This window comes from Pholis gunnellus (assembly GCF_910591455.1).
Source record: "Pholis gunnellus genome assembly, chromosome: 6".
Lineage (NCBI taxonomy): Eukaryota > Metazoa > Chordata > Actinopteri > Perciformes > Pholidae > Pholis > Pholis gunnellus.
The window spans coordinates 10015523-10036515 of NC_136532.1; the positions used below are offsets into that span (position 1 = coordinate 10015523).

General features: G+C 41.5%; 1 protein-coding gene across 1 annotated transcript in view; it reads left to right on the forward strand.

Moving 5' to 3' along the window:
* Positions 1 to 20051, forward strand: part of ntrk2a (neurotrophic tyrosine kinase, receptor, type 2a) — a gene marked incomplete at both ends in the record, with an annotated part of 75411 nt that extends 55360 nt beyond the window's left edge. Inside the window, 6 exons of the mRNA XM_079160930.1 lie at positions 3886 to 4016; positions 8638 to 8810; positions 9054 to 9209; positions 9749 to 9839; positions 17259 to 17417; positions 19866 to 20051. Of these exons, the coding sequence (XP_079017056.1) occupies positions 3886 to 4016; positions 8638 to 8810; positions 9054 to 9209; positions 9749 to 9839; positions 17259 to 17417; positions 19866 to 20051 (896 nt within the window). The remainder of the gene's footprint in view (positions 1 to 3885; positions 4017 to 8637; positions 8811 to 9053; positions 9210 to 9748; positions 9840 to 17258; positions 17418 to 19865) is intronic.
* Between the last annotated feature and the right edge of the window lie 942 nt (positions 20052 to 20993).

Sequence of the window (20993 nt, forward strand, 5' to 3'; positions counted from 1 at the left end):
GCATCTGTCAAACATGGTTGTCTCTTTGACATATCACACTGCTTGGTTCAAATGACACAACACATAATTTCCAAACTGTTTTGTGTCAGCATCCAGGGTCATGGAAAGATTTTTGGCCAGATGAGGGAAGGAGGAAGGGAAGAAGAGGCAGATGGGAAAAGGTGGAATAATTACGTCCCGAGACATTCATTTATTTGGTTGTTTATAAGATGCTGATTAAGGAGGATAGGTATGAGAGGTGGCTCTTTTGGGAGATGTGGAGCGATCGGAGGACCACGGGAAAGGACAGATGGAAAAATGTGGGAGGATGAGGTGACTGATGGGAAATATTATTCCTCTTGATGTTAATGTTGTCGGCGCCGTCATAAACAGGTGATGGAAAAAGAGTGATGGAGCAACAGAATGGGGGAAGAACGTGTGCCTGGATGTTAATGTTTAGAGGATGCTGATTAAAACGTGATAAGTTCAGCAGATGAAGGGAAATGAGAATAGGGAGGAATAAATGATGGAGCAGCGGGATGCTAAATAAGGAAAGAGAGAGTAAGATAATGAGACTGGATGGAGGGATGCTAAATGAGGGAAAACGGGTACTAATTAAGAAAAACATCAGAGAGGGAGAGTGTACAGTTGTACAGATCCTAATTAAGGATACTGATTCAGGAGAAGTGGGGTGATGTGTAGCACTGCACAAAGAGATGCAGTTTAATAATGAGAGCAGGGTGGAAGGAGTGTAAAATTGGCAAAGGCAGACAGCTGGAAAGCAGAATTCATGAGCACTATGAGGCCATAAAAAGTAAAATAACTTGATTTTGAAAGTTCTTGATTGCCGTGTGAAGCAATTATGGAAAATTCTTGAATATATGAATGCAAAATTAGTTGCAATGACACATTATGAATGTCACAATAAAGACACATTTAAAAAGAAAAAAAAAAAACAGCAGGAAAGGCTGTGAGAACAACACCACATCTCCCTGCCAAAGAAAGAAAAGTGATAGGGGAAGCATTGGTCTGCACACATCAATTTATTTCCTATTTTAGGGTGTTAATTAAGGAGAAGTGGTGCGAGGCGTTTTCATGGGTGAATGCTTATTACACAACCTCAGTAGGAAATGGTGGCGTGAGGTAATTAGCTGGTTAAATAGTGGGTGTAGTTGGCTTGTGGGTATGTGAGTTTATTGTGTGCTGCCGCTGCAGAGGGAATTGTGTGCTACTGCTGTTTTTGTATGTATGTAATGTATATTAAACATATATTTATATAAAAACACTGACTCATAGCCACAGTGATAACTTTACTTACCTTTAGCCATTATGTTTAGCCTATATAGTTTGCACATATCTTCAAATTGTTCAGTGACTTCATGTGTTTTCCTTACATCTGCTGTAGCTCAAGGTTACTTTAAAGACATTTTACTCATGAACAAGTAAAAGTACTTGTGTAACAATGTTCTTAGATGAAAGTAAAACGTAGGTCAGTCAAAATGGGATTTTTGGGATATTTAAAAACAGCTCTTATATTAACGAGTCACAACCAAAATAAAGTGTGTGTCATACCAAACCAGCGATAAATATTCCTATTCTAAAGACGGCACTTTGCAGCTTGTGCACACAACTGATGATCATTGACCCAACAAGCCTTCCTCAGTGTAACATTACTAGAATTAACTGGAAAAGAGGCCAAATGTAGACAATCAAACAAATCTGACCAACAATTAATAAAAAAGATCTATGGACACCGCGGCGGGTGTAACAGGCATCACGGCACATACATGAAATAACATGACACTTCTCATAGAATCAACAGCAGAATAAAACAGCACCAGAGATGCATCAGCAATTCAAAAAAAAACTCCACAGCAGCTGCAGCCACAAACACAGAGAACCAATTGAGCCACACATTTTCACACACCGTGTAATGCACGCGCATTAGTCCTCCAAAAATCTGGTCCAGGTTCAACTTCTCTGCTCGTTCATGAAAAAGTCCAGTCAGTCTGACCGTCACACATGCGCTCCTCTAAGTTTTCAAACACTTTGAGCTGAATGAGGCTTTGCAGTCACATCGAGGATTATTGTGACAAACAGCAGAAAGGCCTCACACACCTCACTGAAGGTACAACTTCCTCAGTCACCTGCAGAATCAACCGCGAGCATTTGAGCGTTTAACCAGATCTAGCATGCACCTCTGTGTCTGATTTGAACCACTCACTGCCGAGGGATAAACATGCTAATCTTCAGATAATCTTCTTTAAACAACAATACGGCAAAACTGTGTATCCCAACTTCGGGCTCACTTGTCATTTACAGCAGACTTTCCGTGGCACTGAGACTGTTACACTCACACCTGACCCCCGCAATACGCAAAACGGCAGGGAGGAACCGAAATGACTTTAGTAGGCGAATGGGGCATGAAATAGCAACTCCAATGTTACACGTGTAAATATATGAATACAATAATCGTTGCTTCAAATAGTAATGGAATAATTACTGTACATAATTATCAAATTCAATTTTGCAATAACATATATATTTATTACTATATACATTTATATATATATATATATATATATACATATATATATATATATATATATATATATATATATATATACACATTTATAAATATATATATATACATTTGCTACATTTGAAAAGATGTTCAAAATGTTCCCAAAATGCATTTGGCAAAACAAATTAGTAGTAAGTTGGCATTATTTGTAGGAGACGTGTTTACTGTGCAAAGCCTACACACACACACACACACACACACACACACACACACACGTATTGGATGGTGTGTGTTCCCCTCCATCACAATCTTCGATGCTTTTGAATATCTGATGGAGATATTTCCCCCCCTCCCTCCCTCTCTCTCTCTCTCTCTCTCTCTCTCTCTCTCTCTCTCTCTCTCTCTCTCTCTCTCTCTCTCCCTCTCTCTCTCCCTCTCTCTCCCCCTCCCTCCCTCTCTCTCTCTCTCTCTCTCTCTCTCTCTCTCTCTCCCTCTCTCTCTCTCTCTCTCTCTCTCTCTCTCTCTCTCTCTCTCTCTCTCTCTCTCTCTCTCTCTCCTCTCTGCTCTCTCCTCTCTCCTCTCTCCACTCTCTCTCTCTCTCTCTCTCTCTCTCTCATATTGGGTTAGGGTGGACCTCGGTAGCTCACAGTGTAGATCGATGCAGCTTCTGGGAGTCTAGCTGGGCTTTAATGTGATATTCTGAGTGGACAGCTTTTCTTCAAATGCACCTCTTAATCACATCACAGATAAATCTCAGCTCTTGGTGTCCTCTGTGTGTGTGTCTCTGTGTGTGTGTGTGTGTGTTCAAGAAGTACCCAAGTGCATGTGTTATCGGATAATATGTGTTTCCTTGCATGCAGACAACTGCACATGTGGCCTGCAGTCAAAAAGACGGGGCTTAGCGAATGTATCATCGGCATGGTAAGATGCAACATTTTCAAAGAAATCAGCTGGCGTGTAGTCGGGAGTTACTTAGCAACAGAGAGCAGGTTTGTCGACCCGACATGAAACAGAGAGACACACGTTTTTAAGATCTACATTGTAGTAGAAATTTGATCAAATTAGTGTATGACAACAATAGAGAAACATTTCAAAACATGTATAAAAGCAATCACATGGAAGCTCACCTTGCAGCATTAGAAGATAAATCATGATATGTATTTCCTTTTATATTCTTACACTTTGACAAATGTTGTTTTGCTGTGCTAAAATCACACAGATAGACATGAAATAAAAAACTAAATTCAATAATTGACATTTATATGTCAGGCGTCCCCTTTTTGTGACCTCATGTGAACTACCGTACATAATGTTTCTAAACCAAGATGGCCACCTTTTAAAGGGAATTATTTTCTTACTCTCCGTCTTTCCTCTTCTTCCAGTCGTCCAGCATATTAAGAGACACAACATCGTGCTGAAGAGAGAGCTGGGAGAGGGAGCCTTCGGAAAAGTCTTCCTGGCCGAGTGTTACAACCTTTCACCTGACCAGGAGAAGATACTGGTGGCTGTCAAGGTAATTTGAGGGCCTGCTGGTCTTATTTTCACTTTCTTTTCTGCAAGAAACAGTTCAAAAGTAGAGAAAACAATGGTGTATGTTCCTACTGTTAAAGTGTTATAGTTCCTTTTCTAGAATTGCATGAATATATTCTATGTTTCCTAGAGTAAAGTCAGTCGCAGACCTCCAGAATTTGTTTTCATGGTCTATTTCAATGGTCCTTATTAAAATGTGAGATTATTAGTGCAAGTGAAGAACCACTCAATCACTGTAAACAAAACACAAACTTGGACATGGAAGGACAGACTGTCTCCGCCAAAAGAAATGAAGCACCATCCAGTCTGCATGACAAAGAAGGTGATGCCGGGTCGAGTTTCAAAATGAGATACTTTGAAGAACCCTGACCCTACAGAATGATTGGTGGCACCAAAATAACAATGTTGATCTTTTAGCTGAAGTTATTGGCTTCTCTACTAGCTGCCGAGGCTGAATATCACCGTGGGCTTTGCTGTGTACATGTGGGACAATACATTGGATTTACATTTTCTTTTAATATATATTTACAGTTTGCATCAGATAATCTTGTGTTTCTGAAATGGATACGTTAGACGACTCCATGTTTACCATCTCCTCATCTCCTGGTAGAAGGTCGTCCTTAAAGAGTTTCTCTTTTAAGCGAAAGGTGGAATTACACTCAAACCGCTGACTTCCGGGGTCAAATTGAATGGTTTACCAGGGAGCATCCTCCCATCACATCTTTCCGTTCATGCATCTCCCCATCAAGGATGCTTTCTCTCCTGGTCTGCGGTGAAACCCGATCTTATTGGTGGAGATCTTCTCATTAACAATACATGACCTGTGAGAGACCCCCCCCCCCCCCCCCCCCCCTCTCTTTCTGTCCCCACTTCCTCTGTCTTCCATGCCTCACCTCTAACTCACACCTGCAGTACTTTTCCTTTCTCCTCTGCAGCCGTTCTTCTTACTCCTTTCCTCTCCTCAAATCCTCCACCTTCTTTTTCTCTAAACCGCTTGCTGGCCCGCTGATGTTTGCTGCCAGCTTAGCTTCAGCTCAGTCTGAGCTCTCTGTAAAATATGCACCTGAAAATCCCACAGAACAAGATGCTGTGTGTTGCTGTACAGCATGTCAAATCTGTAAACATTATATAATCATGCAGTCAACTTACACTGAAAATAAAGTGCCATAGGTGTGGTTGCATGTATATGAATCATTTAGTCATTAGAGTAACTTCATTGATTTAACTCTACCAATTCATTGGATTTATTTTCCAATTAGCTAATGTACCACCTGCTTACAGCACACTCTTCCTGCTCTTCTCGTCCTCGTGACTCACTCTCTCCAGTTGTCTTTTCCTCGTCCTCCTTGTTGCTGCATCAACAAAGAGGAGACGCGATGAAAGCTGGTGGAAACACATTTTTTGATTAAATGATGGCATTGTCATTGACTTCTTTTCTTGCTTAAAAGGGTGGTTCATCCAAATTACAAAACAAGCTAAAAGGGGGCATTTCGTTGGTAGAATGTACAGTAATTCAGCTGTTCAAAGTGAGGTCTTTTATAAATGCTGGGAGCACCACAAACAAAACAAAAAAAGCAGATATCTCAGAGGCAGATTGCTTAAAACCTGGATAACTAAAACTAAATGTTTGAGTACATATTATTTTTTTTATTTGGGTGGGCAGACCTATTGATTTTTGGAGCAACATCTTCTTTAATGGCCTTTGTTATAGAAATGTAAACAGAGAACACAAATGAATTTAAGATGCTATATATGGGATTCAGAGCATTACTATAGCATTAAAAAGATTTGCTATATCAAGATATAGTGGAGTAATGTCTGTCTGAGCAGAGAATGAAGTCGCTCTCCCTCTGTGTGTGTTGTGTTACGAGCTTCTCGTTGCTTCGTTGACAAAGCCGAGCTGGCCGCAGGTGTTTTTAGTGCATGTGAGCGTGTCTCACTGGTTAGCTCACGGCTGCCGCTCTTCACTGCTCTCATACGGCGGTTTTGATGACTCCTTCCCAACCTACAGCGCAGTAACGTAAGCGTAGCAACCACCCTGCGGTAATCACTGTTAGATCTCTCAGCACGTTTGCCATAGTGTGCAAAGATAGCACTGTTAGCTGCAAACAGCGTAGTCGTCACCATGTTGAGAGCCGTTGAGAGGCAATCGAAATGCTCCCAGTCTTTTAAAGTAATATAAATGCCATATTACCATTAGTACAGTTAGCATAGGACACTGAATATAACACATCTTACTGGCACTTTGGATTATGAAAGTTTTCAACACACTGATTTGTTTCTTCTTTTGCCAACTTTCTGGAATTTCACTTGAAATTCTAACATTTCAATGGATTTACATATCCTTAATGTACATAAAGCAGCTCCAAGATTTGTCAGTGCATTCAGTCATCATTACTCATCATTTCTCCACCTTTCAGCATAAAGAGAGCATGTTCAGCTCCTCTCACATGTACCTTCCTCCTGCACATACTGTACTTGTCTTGCACTCTGTCATGCATGCTACATTAGAGAAACATGTACACAACATCAAAATAACCTACACTCGCTAATAGACCTTAATGGTTCTGGTTTAAGAGTCGGCTATCAATCAGCCAGTCAGCCATATCACAGAAGCGAGTTTCACTGTTACTGTATATCATATACTGAGGGCCCATCGACCACAGGCAGCCTTTAACACATGCAGATACACATAGAAATATGTATGCGCCTATGCACGCTTACACTCCTGCATGTCATCAATCATGAGCACCTAGCACTCTCTGTAATGTTGCCTTCGCACATGTAAATGTGAGTCACTACATTCCTGGGCGAGAGGTTGTTGATTGCTTCTTATTTGTCCAGGGACCTGAATGTGCGCAGACTGGATGACTAACAGTGCAATATTATGGCTTCTAGCCTGGGAATTAACTCAGCATTGAGTTCAGAGACTTGACAGAGCGTGATAGTTCATACTGTAGCTAGATGTTTCTGGCTCACAGGAAAGTCTCTGAATTCAACGTTAAAAATGATTTGCTCAATATTTCTGTAGACCATCCATCGGTCAAATGTGGATATTAAAACGTTGTCACGCTTGACCCATATCATTTTAGTGCCCCTGCTAATAGGTCACTCTTTGTAAAGGTTTAAAAGTTGTAAATAGCTTGATTAACAGTTATTAAATCATTCCTTAATAAGAACAAAGGTTGCTAGATTGTGGTTGGTGTTTTTCCTCCTGCTTTGTCCTTTTTAGCTTCCTTATTTATCAAGAAGACGCCAGCAATTGATCATTTGACCTCTTATCATCTGGGCATTGGTCTGTGTTCTTAGTTATACATATAACTACATTTGCTGGCTTCTTAGGGAGTTAGAAACATATTTATGTGTCTATTAATGTATAACAAAAATGTATAACTGCATTGTTACAAACAGTCATGAATACTGATCAAATATGCTATTTAATGACTTTTAACTGACTTATACTGCCTCAGAAAAAGGATTTATTAACCATAAATAAAGCAATCAATTAGAATTTCTAAACTCTTTATGAAAGTGGTATCATCTCTTTGTAACCAGCGGGGTTCTCTTACTTTTTGAAAACCCCAAAAACAGATTTAATCACATAAACCGAAACTGAAAGGTCTAACTAAGACAGGATTTTATAGAAAAGCCAACCCAATTGTCCTATACGCGTTCAACATCACATTTCAAACTGAGATTGGAGTGTAGGCTTTCATAAAGTATCCATACTGTACTAATCCACCATCATCATGTAGTATCACATTACAGCCTGTAATGTACATGACCAAGCCTTTGTTTGATCACGATACACGATTGGTTGAATGTATAGGTGGGTGGAGTTACAGTTTGTCTCATTTTCCGGTATCTCAGCGTTTCAGCTGAAAGGTCGCGGCTCATTTCCGTCTCCTTGAGATTTCTTAGTGACTTTTCCTTGTCCTTTAAACCTATATTTGTAATAGGAGCTTCTATCTGTGATGTTAGTACACAGAAATACAAACACACACACACACACACACACACACACGCACACACACCTAAGGTGGAAAGCGAACATATATCCATGTCATATACTGTAGGAAGACAATCAATTATTCATGTAGGACAAGAGAAGTTTTCTATATTTTTCTTCTTTTGATGTGAAATGCATACAGACCCCGTATCACTTTCATTTTCTCTCTCTCTCTCTCTCTCTCTCTCTCTCTCTCTTTCACGCAAGCTTTTATGTTTCTTACACAGATGATTGCATTAGAGAACCTCCCCGACAGATTTCCTGATTCACGGGAGAGAGAAGGGATTAGTTTCAAAGGGAATGTAATAAATGTAAACAGTGTTGTACATTGTAATGGCTTACATTAATATAGAATGTGTTCCAGCTCTGCCATTGTCATCAGTCCTTACTCTGTGTCATGAATTTTACACTCTGTGTGCCGAGTTGCTGCAACTCACTTTTACAAGGCAAGACATTCACTTTTCTTTTCTAGTGGACATCGGCCAAAAAATTGGAGCAGACTGGGCAGATGACTAATTGGCAATAGTGTACGTGACATAATGTGTGACTTTTTCATTTGTCAGTGTGTTAAAATGTCACTTCTCTGTGTGTGCAGACACTTAAAGAGGCCAGTGAAAATGCCAGGAAGGATTTCCACCGTGAGGCTGAGCTGCTGACCAACCTTCAACATGAACACATTGTCACATTCTATGGGGTCTGCGTGGAGAGCGACCCTCTCATCATGGTGTTTGAGTACATGAAACATGGAGACCTCAACAAGTTCCTCAGGCACGGCTCTTTTCTTCATTACATCAAAATGTCACCAAGATTTTTTCTGAAATGTCATCATGACAACAGAGGGATCAATAGACAAAGCATATTGTACAATAGAAGTTTCCTCGCTATTTTGAAAGGGTCCGTCTCAGACTTTAGGAGTTATGCAGTATTTTACATGGTTAAATACAAGGCTGATGTGACTCCGGCCTACAATAACTCGGCTCACGTGACAACTTTCCATCTGTTTCCTCACAGGGCTCATGGTCCGGATGCAGTTCTGATGTCAGAGGGCCAGACCACCAGACCTGTGGAGCTGACCCAGTCTCAGATGCTGCACATCGCCCAGCAGATAGCGTCTGGCATGGTCTACCTGGCCTCACAGCACTTTGTGCATCGCGACCTGGCCACTAGGTTAGTCACCTACTCATTTACTTCAGTTGCTTCTCACTGCTTATTTGAATGGCCTCAATGAACACTCAACATCCATTATATAGGGACATGTATTCAGACCCTTCTTTAGGGCTAACACTGATAATCCACTTTTTTCAACAAATTGCCAACTTAATGAAATAGAAATACCGGTTAATTAAACATGTCTCCTTTGGTTGTCCTTTTAGATTCATGTTTATGGTTAAACTACACTTGACATATTTAGTCATTTGGACATCATTTATGAAGCTGGTTGACTGAGTAAATGATTGAATGATTCTCGTGTGGTGAAACGACACCGTAACAAAAAGTATTTGAACCAACCAATGATTACTATTCAAAAATAAATAACGATAAAAATCAATTCTGATTTCTGAACGTTTGTCGGGTTTAAACATATATATGGTAGAGAGTCAACATCCTGTAACTCAAGCTATGCAAAACATCCACATTAATCTCAACATCTTGCTGTTATTATTCTGTACTAAGTGTGTTGTTTTGGTTTGTGTGTTGTCCAACAGGAACTGCCTGGTGGGCGAGAACCTGCTGGTAAAGATTGGAGACTTTGGCATGTCCAGAGATGTCTACAGCACTGACTACTACAGGGTAGGTGTATGTGTCGATATCTTTTTACGGCCTTTTAGCCTCACTCTTTCCTGCTGCATGGGTCCCTTCTCTGCTCCTCCCCTGCATGGGCATGACTGATGGACTCTGGTGGAGTTACATTGAGAAGCTTGCAGAGCAGTGATATTAAACTTAACATGTAGCTCACTGTGATGCCGTGTGTAATTAAATATAAGGGGAGGGAGGTTAAGTTGCATGTTTTGTTAGGTCTTTGTGTAAAATAAGGGCAGTTTGTTTGGATGAATACTGCAGCATTTTCTGCCACTGAGGGCTGATATACACCATTTGTTGTAAATTTGTTTTACAATGTAATTTATTCTCTATTCTTTTATTAAGCAGGTGTTCATTTTATGTAGCTGCTGTCCTCCAGAGACCGGCAGAGCCAACAGCTGCATTGCAAGCACCAATATATTTGAATACACTCCTCTCATGAAAACTATTTATCACAATGAAAAAGAATCTGCCACATATTTGTCATATGTGATCCTTTTTGATTAGCCAATCAATAACAAGGTAATTTAATGGTTTTAATGGTTAAAATATTACATATAAGCAATTGTATTCATGTTATTTAAATGCCTTCAATCATATTTTTACCACACATTTTTAATAAATGGTAAAAAGAAAAAAAAAAAAACACAAGGATGGGTAATATTTTCACTGCCATACTTGTGTATCCTAATATCTTTACTGTGGACCTTATCAATGAAATATTAAAGATTAACCTGGAGACAAGACAAAAAAATAATCTGCGGATTTGCTTTTGAAAAGCTTAGTTTGTGACAGTAAAATAAGCACCTCTAACTCTACTGTACATAATGTCGTACTTATACAATGAAACAAACACGGAAACTGCACATAGTCTGGTTGCCAAACCACAGCGTTATAAGAGTGTGTTTTCTTACAATATTTTACTGATGTAATCTGTATATATAATGCAGAGCCGAACCTCTATACAGATCCTTTCACACTGCAGGAAGTGCAGGTCAGTGGGATGTAACACTGACCTGCAGACCAATCGGTGTAGATAGGGCTGCTCTGCAACAAGCAAAGGGATAGGATATGCAGCCGCAGTTAAAACAATTTCATTGCACATTTTGTGAATGAGCATGATTTTGTGTGCGTGTTGCAGGTACATTCAGTAGCTCCACTATGAGTGTCAAGATAACTCAGGGGTGTGAGAGACAGCTGAGAGGTGTGTGGGTTTTTTTCCCCTTCACCGTACAGCAATCTGTCACCTTTCCAAAAGGCCAAAATCGAATAAATTGTACAGATGGATTGGTAGTGACTGTCCATTTTTCCTGCCCTTTCCCGTCCACTGTGACAAACTGACTGTGACAATGACAGAAAACTCTGAGAAGGAGGAAAAACAGAGAAAGATCATAAACTTAACAATGAAATTCTGTAAAATAACAATGATCTGTAGGCCATTTGATGGATGTGTAATTCAGTAATGGCATTGATCGCAGCATTTTATTTTCTATGTAGAACTCTATCCAGTGAATCACCACCTTAGGGTGGGTGAGGGGTTTGTTTTCTCCAGTAACCCTGGGAGCTGTGTTGTCCAGGGCAATAGCTCCTGGTAGGGTCTCCCGAGGCAAAGTGGTCCCAGGGAAGGGGCTAGACCAAAAGTGATTCACTGACCCTATATAAGAGTTGTAGAACCTCGCCTGGAAAAGGTAAACCGGAGCCCCCTGCTGGGGCCAGACCTGGGAGGGGAGCTTGCCGGCAAGCAACTGGTGGCTGGGTCTTGACACATGGTGTCACAGCCTGAAAAATCACCATGGAGCCGCTTTTCTGTGGGCACACCAATCGCAGGGAATTGGCATTGAGGTCAGTGCGCATTGTGAGCCATGCTCCTTCCATCGGCAGAAGAAGTCGGGATGAGAGTCAGTACCATCTGTTTGTGTGGGGCCATTGTTCTCTGCCAGAAAACGGTGGACTCACTGCGCCCTCCTGGTTGGGAGTGAGTCACAACTCCAAGTGAAGGGGTTCAAGCATCTCGAGGTCTTGTTCATGAGTGAGGATAAAAGCAAGCAGGAAATGGAGAGGCAGTTTGGTGCGGCGTCAGCACTGATGCAGTCATCCTACCGGACCATTGTGGTGAAGATGGAGCTGAGCCGGAAGGCAAAATTCTTGCTTTACCAGTTAATCTATTTACAGACCCTCACCTTTGGTCATGAGCTTTGGGGTAGTGACCAAAAGAATGAGATTGCAGATACAAGCGGCCAAAATGAGCTTCCTTCGTAGGGTGGCTGGGCTCAGCCATAGAGAATGAGTGAGGAGCTCAGTCATCCGTAGGGAGCTCGGCGTAGAGACACTGCTCCTTCCCATGGAAAGGGACCAGCTGAGGTGCTTCGGGTATGTGATCAGGGTGCCTGCAGGTAAGCCTGCTGCCCCGTGATCCGGCCCCGGAAAAGTGTAAAATGCACTATAACAGTCTGGAAAAAATGCTCAGCGTAGTAGAAATACTGAAATAAATCATTTTTAGTCTGTTAGGTAAAGAAGTTTAGTCTAGAATACATTTATATATTCCAATTTGCTAATCATGTTTCACTTAGTGCCCCAACAAATACAAAGTCTTTCACGACCGAAGCCACAATGTTGAAAAGGTCAGAAATACAAGATCCACATGGCCACAGTCAGTCTGTATTCCAAGCACTTGGAACCTTGACATTTCTTTGGTCTTTTCTTTAACACTGTGGAGATTCAATTTTAAATAACTAGTCCATTTGGCATCAAATTAAAGATGTAAAAAAAAGATAATGGTCTCTCCACTTTAGTGCTATTCCTATGAGAAGACCCCCCCCCCCCCCCCCCCCCTCCTTTCACTCCTCAATAAAGCTAAGCGCCGAGGCTGTAGTCATGGCAACGGGCTAAGGCGGAGAGCCTCGGAGTTGTATCCAACGTTTCTCAGGAAGAAAAGTAATCAGAGAACTTCTGTTTAGTATGCTGAGGCAGTACGAGAGAAAAATGGGGGTGGGGTGGGGGCAGATGGAAGTGTGGGAGACGGAGGCAGGAGGGAGGGTGGCAACGAGATGAAAGGAGAGAAAGAACTGGAAAAGAGAGAGAGAAAGGGTGGGAGGCCAGGGAGGGAGAACACAAGACAGAAATAAATACACAAAAGGAGAAAAGGCAGTAATAGAGCTATAAAGCAACATACACATGCTGAGGTGGCAGAGGAGGGGTCTGCAGGCAAGGCAGCCTGCATACAGTAGAAGACAACAACACAATACTGCAGCTTTGAACAGCCACAGAGCGGCATATCAGAGACAGAGAATCGGCAAGAAATGTCAAAGAAGGACAGAAATGTAGATAGACAGGAAGAAAACAGCAGAGAAGAAGAGAGGCAGAGCATGGTGGGAGGTAAAATACATGGATCCAGTCTTGTTTCAGCATCCAGGAGAGACAGAGGTGTGTGTGTGTGTGTGTGTGTGTGTGTGTGTGGTGGGTAGTGTAGAGACCCAGTCATGCTCTTGCGTCAGAGAGGAGCAAAGATGAGTCATAGAGGAATTGGACCCCTGTTATGTGTGTGTGCGTGTGTCTCTGTGTAGGGAAATAGAAGCAGAGGCATTGAACTGTAGAGGCTGTGGTGACGTCATTGAATCCCTTGTTACACAATGAACCTGACAGGCGCTTCAGAAGACAGACAGAATGCCTCGATTCAAACCTTGAGTCTCTCCTTGCAGCCTTCTCTCAGTGCGTGTGTGTGCGTGCGTGTGGTTGAGGGTGGATTTGTAGTTGGGGAGGGATTTTGCTGACACAAACTGGAGGAAAACACTGGCAACAAAGCCGAGCTAAACAATCTCTGCAGAGTAATTTGGCTTGTGTGTTTTTTTTTCTTTCTTAAAACCCCATCTCTGAGACACGACCAACACAGACAAACAGCATCCTAATGGGGCACCTGGAGGGGCCATAGTGAAGCGGTTATCTTGTGTAGGAGTGAGTGTGCATGTGGAAAATAGGATGATACTGTGTCAAAATCACATTAAGGCAAACCTAAACCCACCATTTCATATGGATTGTAAATCTGCATAAAAGTGGACAGAAAAACAAGCAAACAAACTAAATCTTAAGCTTTTAAAGTTGGAAATATGAACGAGGAAAACTACTTGCTCGTTTATAACATGATAGTCGAAGTAGTGTCACTAACAATATGAGGTTCCATCATCCGTCTTGAGACAGTTACTTCGATGGTAGCTTGATCGTTGTCCGATTCAAAGCTCATGTTCCAGTTCTGCTTTTAAATTATCCGATTCATAAAAAACAGTCCTCATCAGTATCCACATCAAACCAAGCCCTATAAACCTTTATAGACAGACAGACAGACAGACAGACAGACAGATAGGTAGCCTCGGACATTTGATCCTCTGTTTGGGCTTTTGTTTTCTTTAGCAAAGCAGGAATTATGGTCTGGAGAAATGGGCTCGTGAATGAGTAGTGTCACGAGACTCAATAACATTAATATACCTATATGTCATTTCACAGTTTCTGGGCCAGGCCAGGAGAGTAAACGCTTTTCTCCAGGGGAAAAAATAAACCCAACACACACACACACACACACACCCACATACACACACACACACACACACACACACACACACACACACACACACACACACCAGCATTCTTGGAAATACTTTTTGCTTCCATAGCAACACAGAGGGCAATTAAGGTATAGGGTTCCTGAGTAACAAAGAGTGGGCGGGGTTAGTCACATAAGCCCCTCCTACACCACATCCCATAATGCTTTCTTTTTTAAACGGTCCAGTTGCCAGGGATACCACAGCCTCCAGGAGGTCAGTACAGAGAGCCCACGGCCCTCCTCTGCTTTATTTATCCTCCTTTTTTGAGGCTTTCCTGGAACACTCAGCGGCCGTGGTCTATAGCTGAAATGATGCATATTTATAAGACAGAGAGGGAGAGAGACAGACAGGCGGGCTTAGAAACGGTGAGGGAAGGTGAGAACGAGGGAGAGACATTGAGGGGGAGAGAGAGAGAGAGAGAGAGAGGGCAACAGCAAAGGAGACAAAGACTGACGACGAAGCTACTGACAGCAAAGAGGAAACAGAAAGAGTTGATGACAGAGTGAGATGCACTGTCTATACTTCAGTGAACATCTCTGAAAGTGTTCGGTCCACAGCTCCTTTTCTTTATATTTGATGGCAATGACAAGAAGATTTAACTCTGAGGCTGTGCCTTCCTGCTCCTTCATTTGTTTTCTTTCCTCTGTTTTCTCTTTCAATCCAGCTTCGTTAGAGCTTTTTGAAAAGGCTGCCCTTCTCTCCCTCATACACACTCAGTCAGATGAACATAAGAGAAATGCAGCCCTGCGGTTCAAGAGCCCAATATTAATATTTCAGACCTTCAGGGGAAATGATCAGCCATGATGAATTAAACAAAAAGACAAATGTATGTGAGAAGGTTCAGACACATGAGTGAATACATAATGTCAGAATGTAGAATAGAATGAAATAGAATAAACAATGTCTGTCTCTGACACACGTTTATTTATTGGCAAAACCATCACTAAGTTGGTGTGTTCAGTCCTTCTGAAGATCTTAACTATAACTACCAAGTGATTTATTAAATCAGGTTGGTCGAAGCTAATGATCCCAACCGTAACCATTCAAAGTCCATGCCTAACCTCTCGAGAGTTTTGCAAATTGAAGGTTACCATCTAGAAACAACCAATCATACCACATAACTCTCAATAACGGTTTCTTGATATACTTTGTCATTTTTTCCACGCGTCGCTTGATGCACTGCGTCACTTGCGCAGTGCATCCATGGTTTACAGAAACGAAGAATGCCAAAAAAATGTTCCTGGCAACTGGGCTGTGAGAGCGTAGCATTGTTATTCTGATTGAGGATATCCAAAGATTGACAAAAATCTGCATGTTGTGGTATAAATAGCATGTGTTGTAGTGTATGTATAATGTGTAAACCATTTATGTCTTTTTTTTATTGCATTCTGGATAATGATTCTTACACCATAGCCCTTCTACTCGACTGCTTACTCTACTTCATAACGGCCTGAGGATAAAGCACCGTGGACTTTGACAGAGACAGAGAGAGAAATGCAAATAAGATCCAGACAAACCAGCAGCAAGACGCGGCATTACAAGAAAAAAAACGAGGACCTGGTGATGAAGAGCGAAGGAGTGCATATATGTTTCCCAGTGAACCTGATGGCTATCTATGTGACTGTGCACATTTTATTACCCCATTAAATAACCCTCTGACTAACAAAGAAACACGCCAAGTGTGGGTACCAAGCCATTAATAACAGGCATAACCCTCAGAAAATGGATTGTGCTATCTGTGCGGAGCAATGGAGTGCAGATGGGTCGGTAGATTCATGTTCGGAGGAGAAGTGAGGGGAGGCTCAATATATGGAGTCAGTCCACAGGGTTGAGTTTAAATCACTTTCTCTTTGAGCAGGTTAGGAGTTCAAGCACTGGCGTATATCTAACATGCATATCTAACAGTTTTCAGGCCCCAACCTCAACCCAGTCGATTAAGCTGGTCTCAGCTGAAATTAACTGTCATATTTATGAAAATTAAAAACAACAATTAAACAGGCTCCTAAGGCTCAGTTCAGATTAGAGTTTAATGAAATGACCAAATGTCTCTCAGAGTGCCCATGACTTCCTGTGTGAGATTAACTGTTGATTTGTGCTTTATGACAATCGCTGGAACTCACTCTGATGTTTGACTGCTAACGTTCTGCTGACTCACACAAATAGGCTCACATCTTTCCTATCATACATTTGACTGTTAATCCAGAAATGTTACTTTTTTGATCAGTTGGTGGTTGATCACTGTATAATTCATTTTCGTCGGCCAATTAATCATTGCGTTATTTGTGAGCTTGAAGGTGTATACGTATAAATTCTTTGTCTGAGGGAACATAAAGCAATGCTTACTCACCAGTGTACCCTTCAGTTAAACCAAAGGATACACTGATCAGGAGCGAGGTGTGCCGCAGTCACGGAGATGGTGCAGTCTGCAGTGCCATACCATCAAACTTAGCTCACTCGTTCAAATGCCTCGGGCAGCAGTTTTGAGGAGTGAAATGTTTGCAGCGCTACTTTAAAATGTATTTAAAGTCCTTGTGTGACCCTTGAGAGAAGTGTGAAAAGCTGCGTGACCATGCATTCAAAATGCATGATGTTGCAGAATAGAAAAGAGTAGAAGGGAACTGGATGTAGAGAATGGGAGGACACTATTACAAATTTCCTAAATCTTTCTTACGCTCACTCTATACTATACTGACTTTATTCTCTCTCTCTTTCTGTGTGTGTGTGTGTGTGTGTGTGTGTGTGTGTGTGTGTGTGTGTGTGTGTGTGTGTGTGTGTGTGTGTGTGTGTGTGTGTGTGTGTGTGTGTGTGTTTGTGTTCAAAGGTCGGAGGTCACACCATGCTGCCAATCCGCTGGATGCCCCCTGAAAGCATCATGTACAGAAAGTTCACCACAGAGAGTGATGTTTGGAGTCTAGGAGTTGTTCTCTGGGAGATCTTCACCTATGGGAAACAGCCTTGGTACCAGCTCTCCAATAATGAGGTACGGCATGAAGTCACGGTCACTTATCCGTCACAATGGTTGTATGTGTGAACTGAACAAAAAGAAGAACAGGTAACATAATGTAAATGTTACCAGGAGGTTTACCTTCATCTTAATAAGTGATGGCAAACAAGATGTTGCAGCCCCGAGATCTGAGAAAGCAGCCCAGTTAAAAACGAGACTAAATATCTGATCAGTTTTTATGAGTGAGCTTCTCATCGGCACACATCGTGAGAATCATTTGGCCTGAATCATCTCATTATACGAAGCTAAAGCTAATTATTGTTACATTCGGTCTTGTGAGGTATCGTACGACACAGAGCTGAGGAGCTTGGAGCAAGCTACTGAACTAAAAGCTTTTCTCTGGGTTTTTGCTGGTTTTGCTCGGCTCACGATTCAGTGTGGCTGAAGGGAAGCTGCTGTTGTCAGGCAGTTTGAGTGGAAATCATCAAGGGCTCTCAAAATGTCCCTTTTTTGTCACTGATTACATTGAATTGTGTGGTCTGGGGACACTGATGAGACAAAAAGTCCTGTTCTTTTGGATTCAAACCCTGTTCCATAAGTATTTTTTACAAAAGAATGTTTGCATCTGCCCAGACTTTAGAAATAAAATTGACTTGACATTCAGCATACAGTGACACAATTAGGATTTCTTCAAAATATTCAACACTATGGCTGCAACCAACCATTACTTTTGTTATCGATTAGTCTGATGATGATCTTCTTGATTAAATATATAAAGATGACGTCTCCAAATGGTTTGTTTTATCCAACAAACAGACCCAAACCAAAGATATTCAATTTACAGCGATACAAAGAGAAGAGCTGCTAAACATCACATTTGAGAAACTGGGACCAGTGGATGTTTAGCATATTTACTTGTTAAATGAGGTTCATCGGGATTGCCATTTAAACCCTTTAACAAGCAGCGGCCTGCTTGTGGATTAGTCGAACAGACTCATGCTATGAAGCAAAACATCCAACATCCACATCCAAAATACAGAGTTGCGTCAGGCTGAACCCTGGGGGGGGATATGAATTATGCACAATATATCTACAATATAGTGTTGCAGCCATAAAAATACATAGATTCCTGAAAAATGGAAGATTTAACTGGATGTAAACATCATATAGCCTCACTGAAGAGCTGGAACAAGCTGATATACTGAACATTACTATGATACTTTCAGCCAGTGGGGGATAAGATGATTTTCACCATTTTAAAACTATAAAAAGGTGGAAAAAAGTAAACATTTTAAAGGATTTAAACTTATTTTCTGTTGATTGACTAAACGCCCCAACATTCTGCATCAGCAAAAAAAAGTAATATTAAAACAAATAAATAAATAAGCAACAATTGTCTTCTGAACTCTCACACATTTTCCCTTCACCACACTCTGGGTCTTGACCCGGTTTCCCGAAAACAAAGCTGTACCAGAGCCCTCCAACCCTTCACCTTCACCTCAACCCTATGACGTCCTCAACTCTGGTTACAGCTTTCTAACCATGGCAGCAGTCCCTTGTTTTATCCTGATTCACTCAGGTTACGTCCAAAATAAATCTATTAAGTCTTCCTTGATTCACAGTTCACTCACCTCCTGACCCAAATCTGGTGCTCAGATATCTTTTACGCAGGATACTGGAGTTTTGTTCCAAAAAGAGATATTCATTACTCATCTACTCTAACAAACTGATAACAATCACAGAATGAGGAGGAGTAAGTAGCTGCTTAATTAGCAAAATGATGATTTCAAACAGTATGCTTAATAATTTAGAGATCTTCATTGTTAATCTTCCGGTATTACATTTTTTTATGAATATATATTGCAATTTGGAAGACACAACTGGCTTTTGGAGCTAAATAGAAACCAGTTAATGGTATTAATTCCACACTCAAAGCAGGGGGTATTTAATGGATGAGGAAATTATTCAAAGCTTAATTATAGTACAATATAGATATTTTACAAAGCGCCCCCAGAGAATGATACACACTCTTTGTACCAGAGAGCTCCCTTCTGTATATAGTAGTTGGAGTTTCAAAATGTTGAAACTCATTTGTCCTTGAAAAATGTCCTTGATCCACACATCCTCATCCTAAAGTCGATTTAGAGCTAAAGTCTGTTGTGTTTAAAGTAATATACGTCTTTGAGTGTGTTAAAACACTACATTTCCTCTCATTGAAGGATATGATTTGTCTGGTTGACTGCCCCAGTGTCGTCCAACTTCATCATTCCAGTAAATCATTTATTCCCAGTGACATTTCCCCCGTATGCCACCGCGGTGAGGTGAAACTTCCTCACCGAGCAGACGCTCCATCATCTTAAACGTGCAGAAATGTGCGACTTTCAGCTTGAAGTGTTGAGGAATGTTCCTGTTTTTTGTTTGCTTTGTAACAGAAGACTATCGCTATCATTAAGCTGGATGTCATCTTTCTTTCTTCCTCTGTAGGTAATAGAGTGTATAACCCAGGGCAGGGTACTGCAGCGCCCCAGGACCTGTCTTAAAGAAGTGTATGACCTGATGCTGGGCTGCTGGCAGAGAGAGCCGCACATGAGACTCAACATCAAAGAAATCCACAGTCTGCTCCTCAATCTGGCCAAAGCCTCACCTGTATACCTGGATATACTGGGCTGAACACAGGCGGACGATAGAGGATGTTTGGGTGTGTGTGTGTGTGTGTGTGTGTGTGTGTGTCTGGGTGGGGATGATTACTGTATCTTACTGTGTCTGTGCATTTGAGGTTGCATGTGTGGGTGAGTGTGTGAGTGTGTGTGTGTGTGTGTGTGTGTGTGTGCACTAGGGTGGACGCAGTGACACCTGTGGATGAAATGAAGTGTGTGACGCGCTTGCAAGTGTATAGGTATAGCTGTACGGGATGTGAGCTATTATCAAACTTTTGAAGGCAATCAAAAAAAATCCTCAAGTCGTCCCCAACCGTGTCTTTCCTCCCCGCCAATTTCCTCTCCTTTGTGCATCTCCACTCTTTCCCTCCTTCCTTCCCGGAGAGACATTTACTAAGAGTAATTTACCTTTGGATGGGGGAAGAAAAAGGCTTCTTTTGAAATGCTTTAATGACCGGGGCTAAATTGATGAAAACCTGATTAATAGGACTTTAAATTTAGTGACTCATCCCTCGCTGCCTGTCAGACAACAGGACTCGTTTGAGAATCCGGAAATTTCAAAGAGGAGCAACGTTGGGAGGATTCCCGGAAGCTTCAATCCTTTTGCGTGTAAATATGAGACTGTGCGACGGTGAGACATTTCAGAGGAAATTGCTCTGTGCTTTGTCGAGCCATAAGGACACTGTGGTTTCCCCTTTGTCTGTCTGTCCGTCCCTCAGAACTGTACATTATTACGTCAGCATTCATCCAACATTGCCAGAGGAAATGACTACACAATTGATGATTTACACACTGTAAACATACAGCAGACTGACTGTAACAGGAAGAATGACCAGGAGAAGTAAACACAATCTGGTTTTCTGCCTGTCAGATCAAATCAGGAGGTGAGATAATAAAGGAGGATTTCTGGTTGGCCAATTTCACTGAAACACTCAATCACTAACAATCCAGTGCC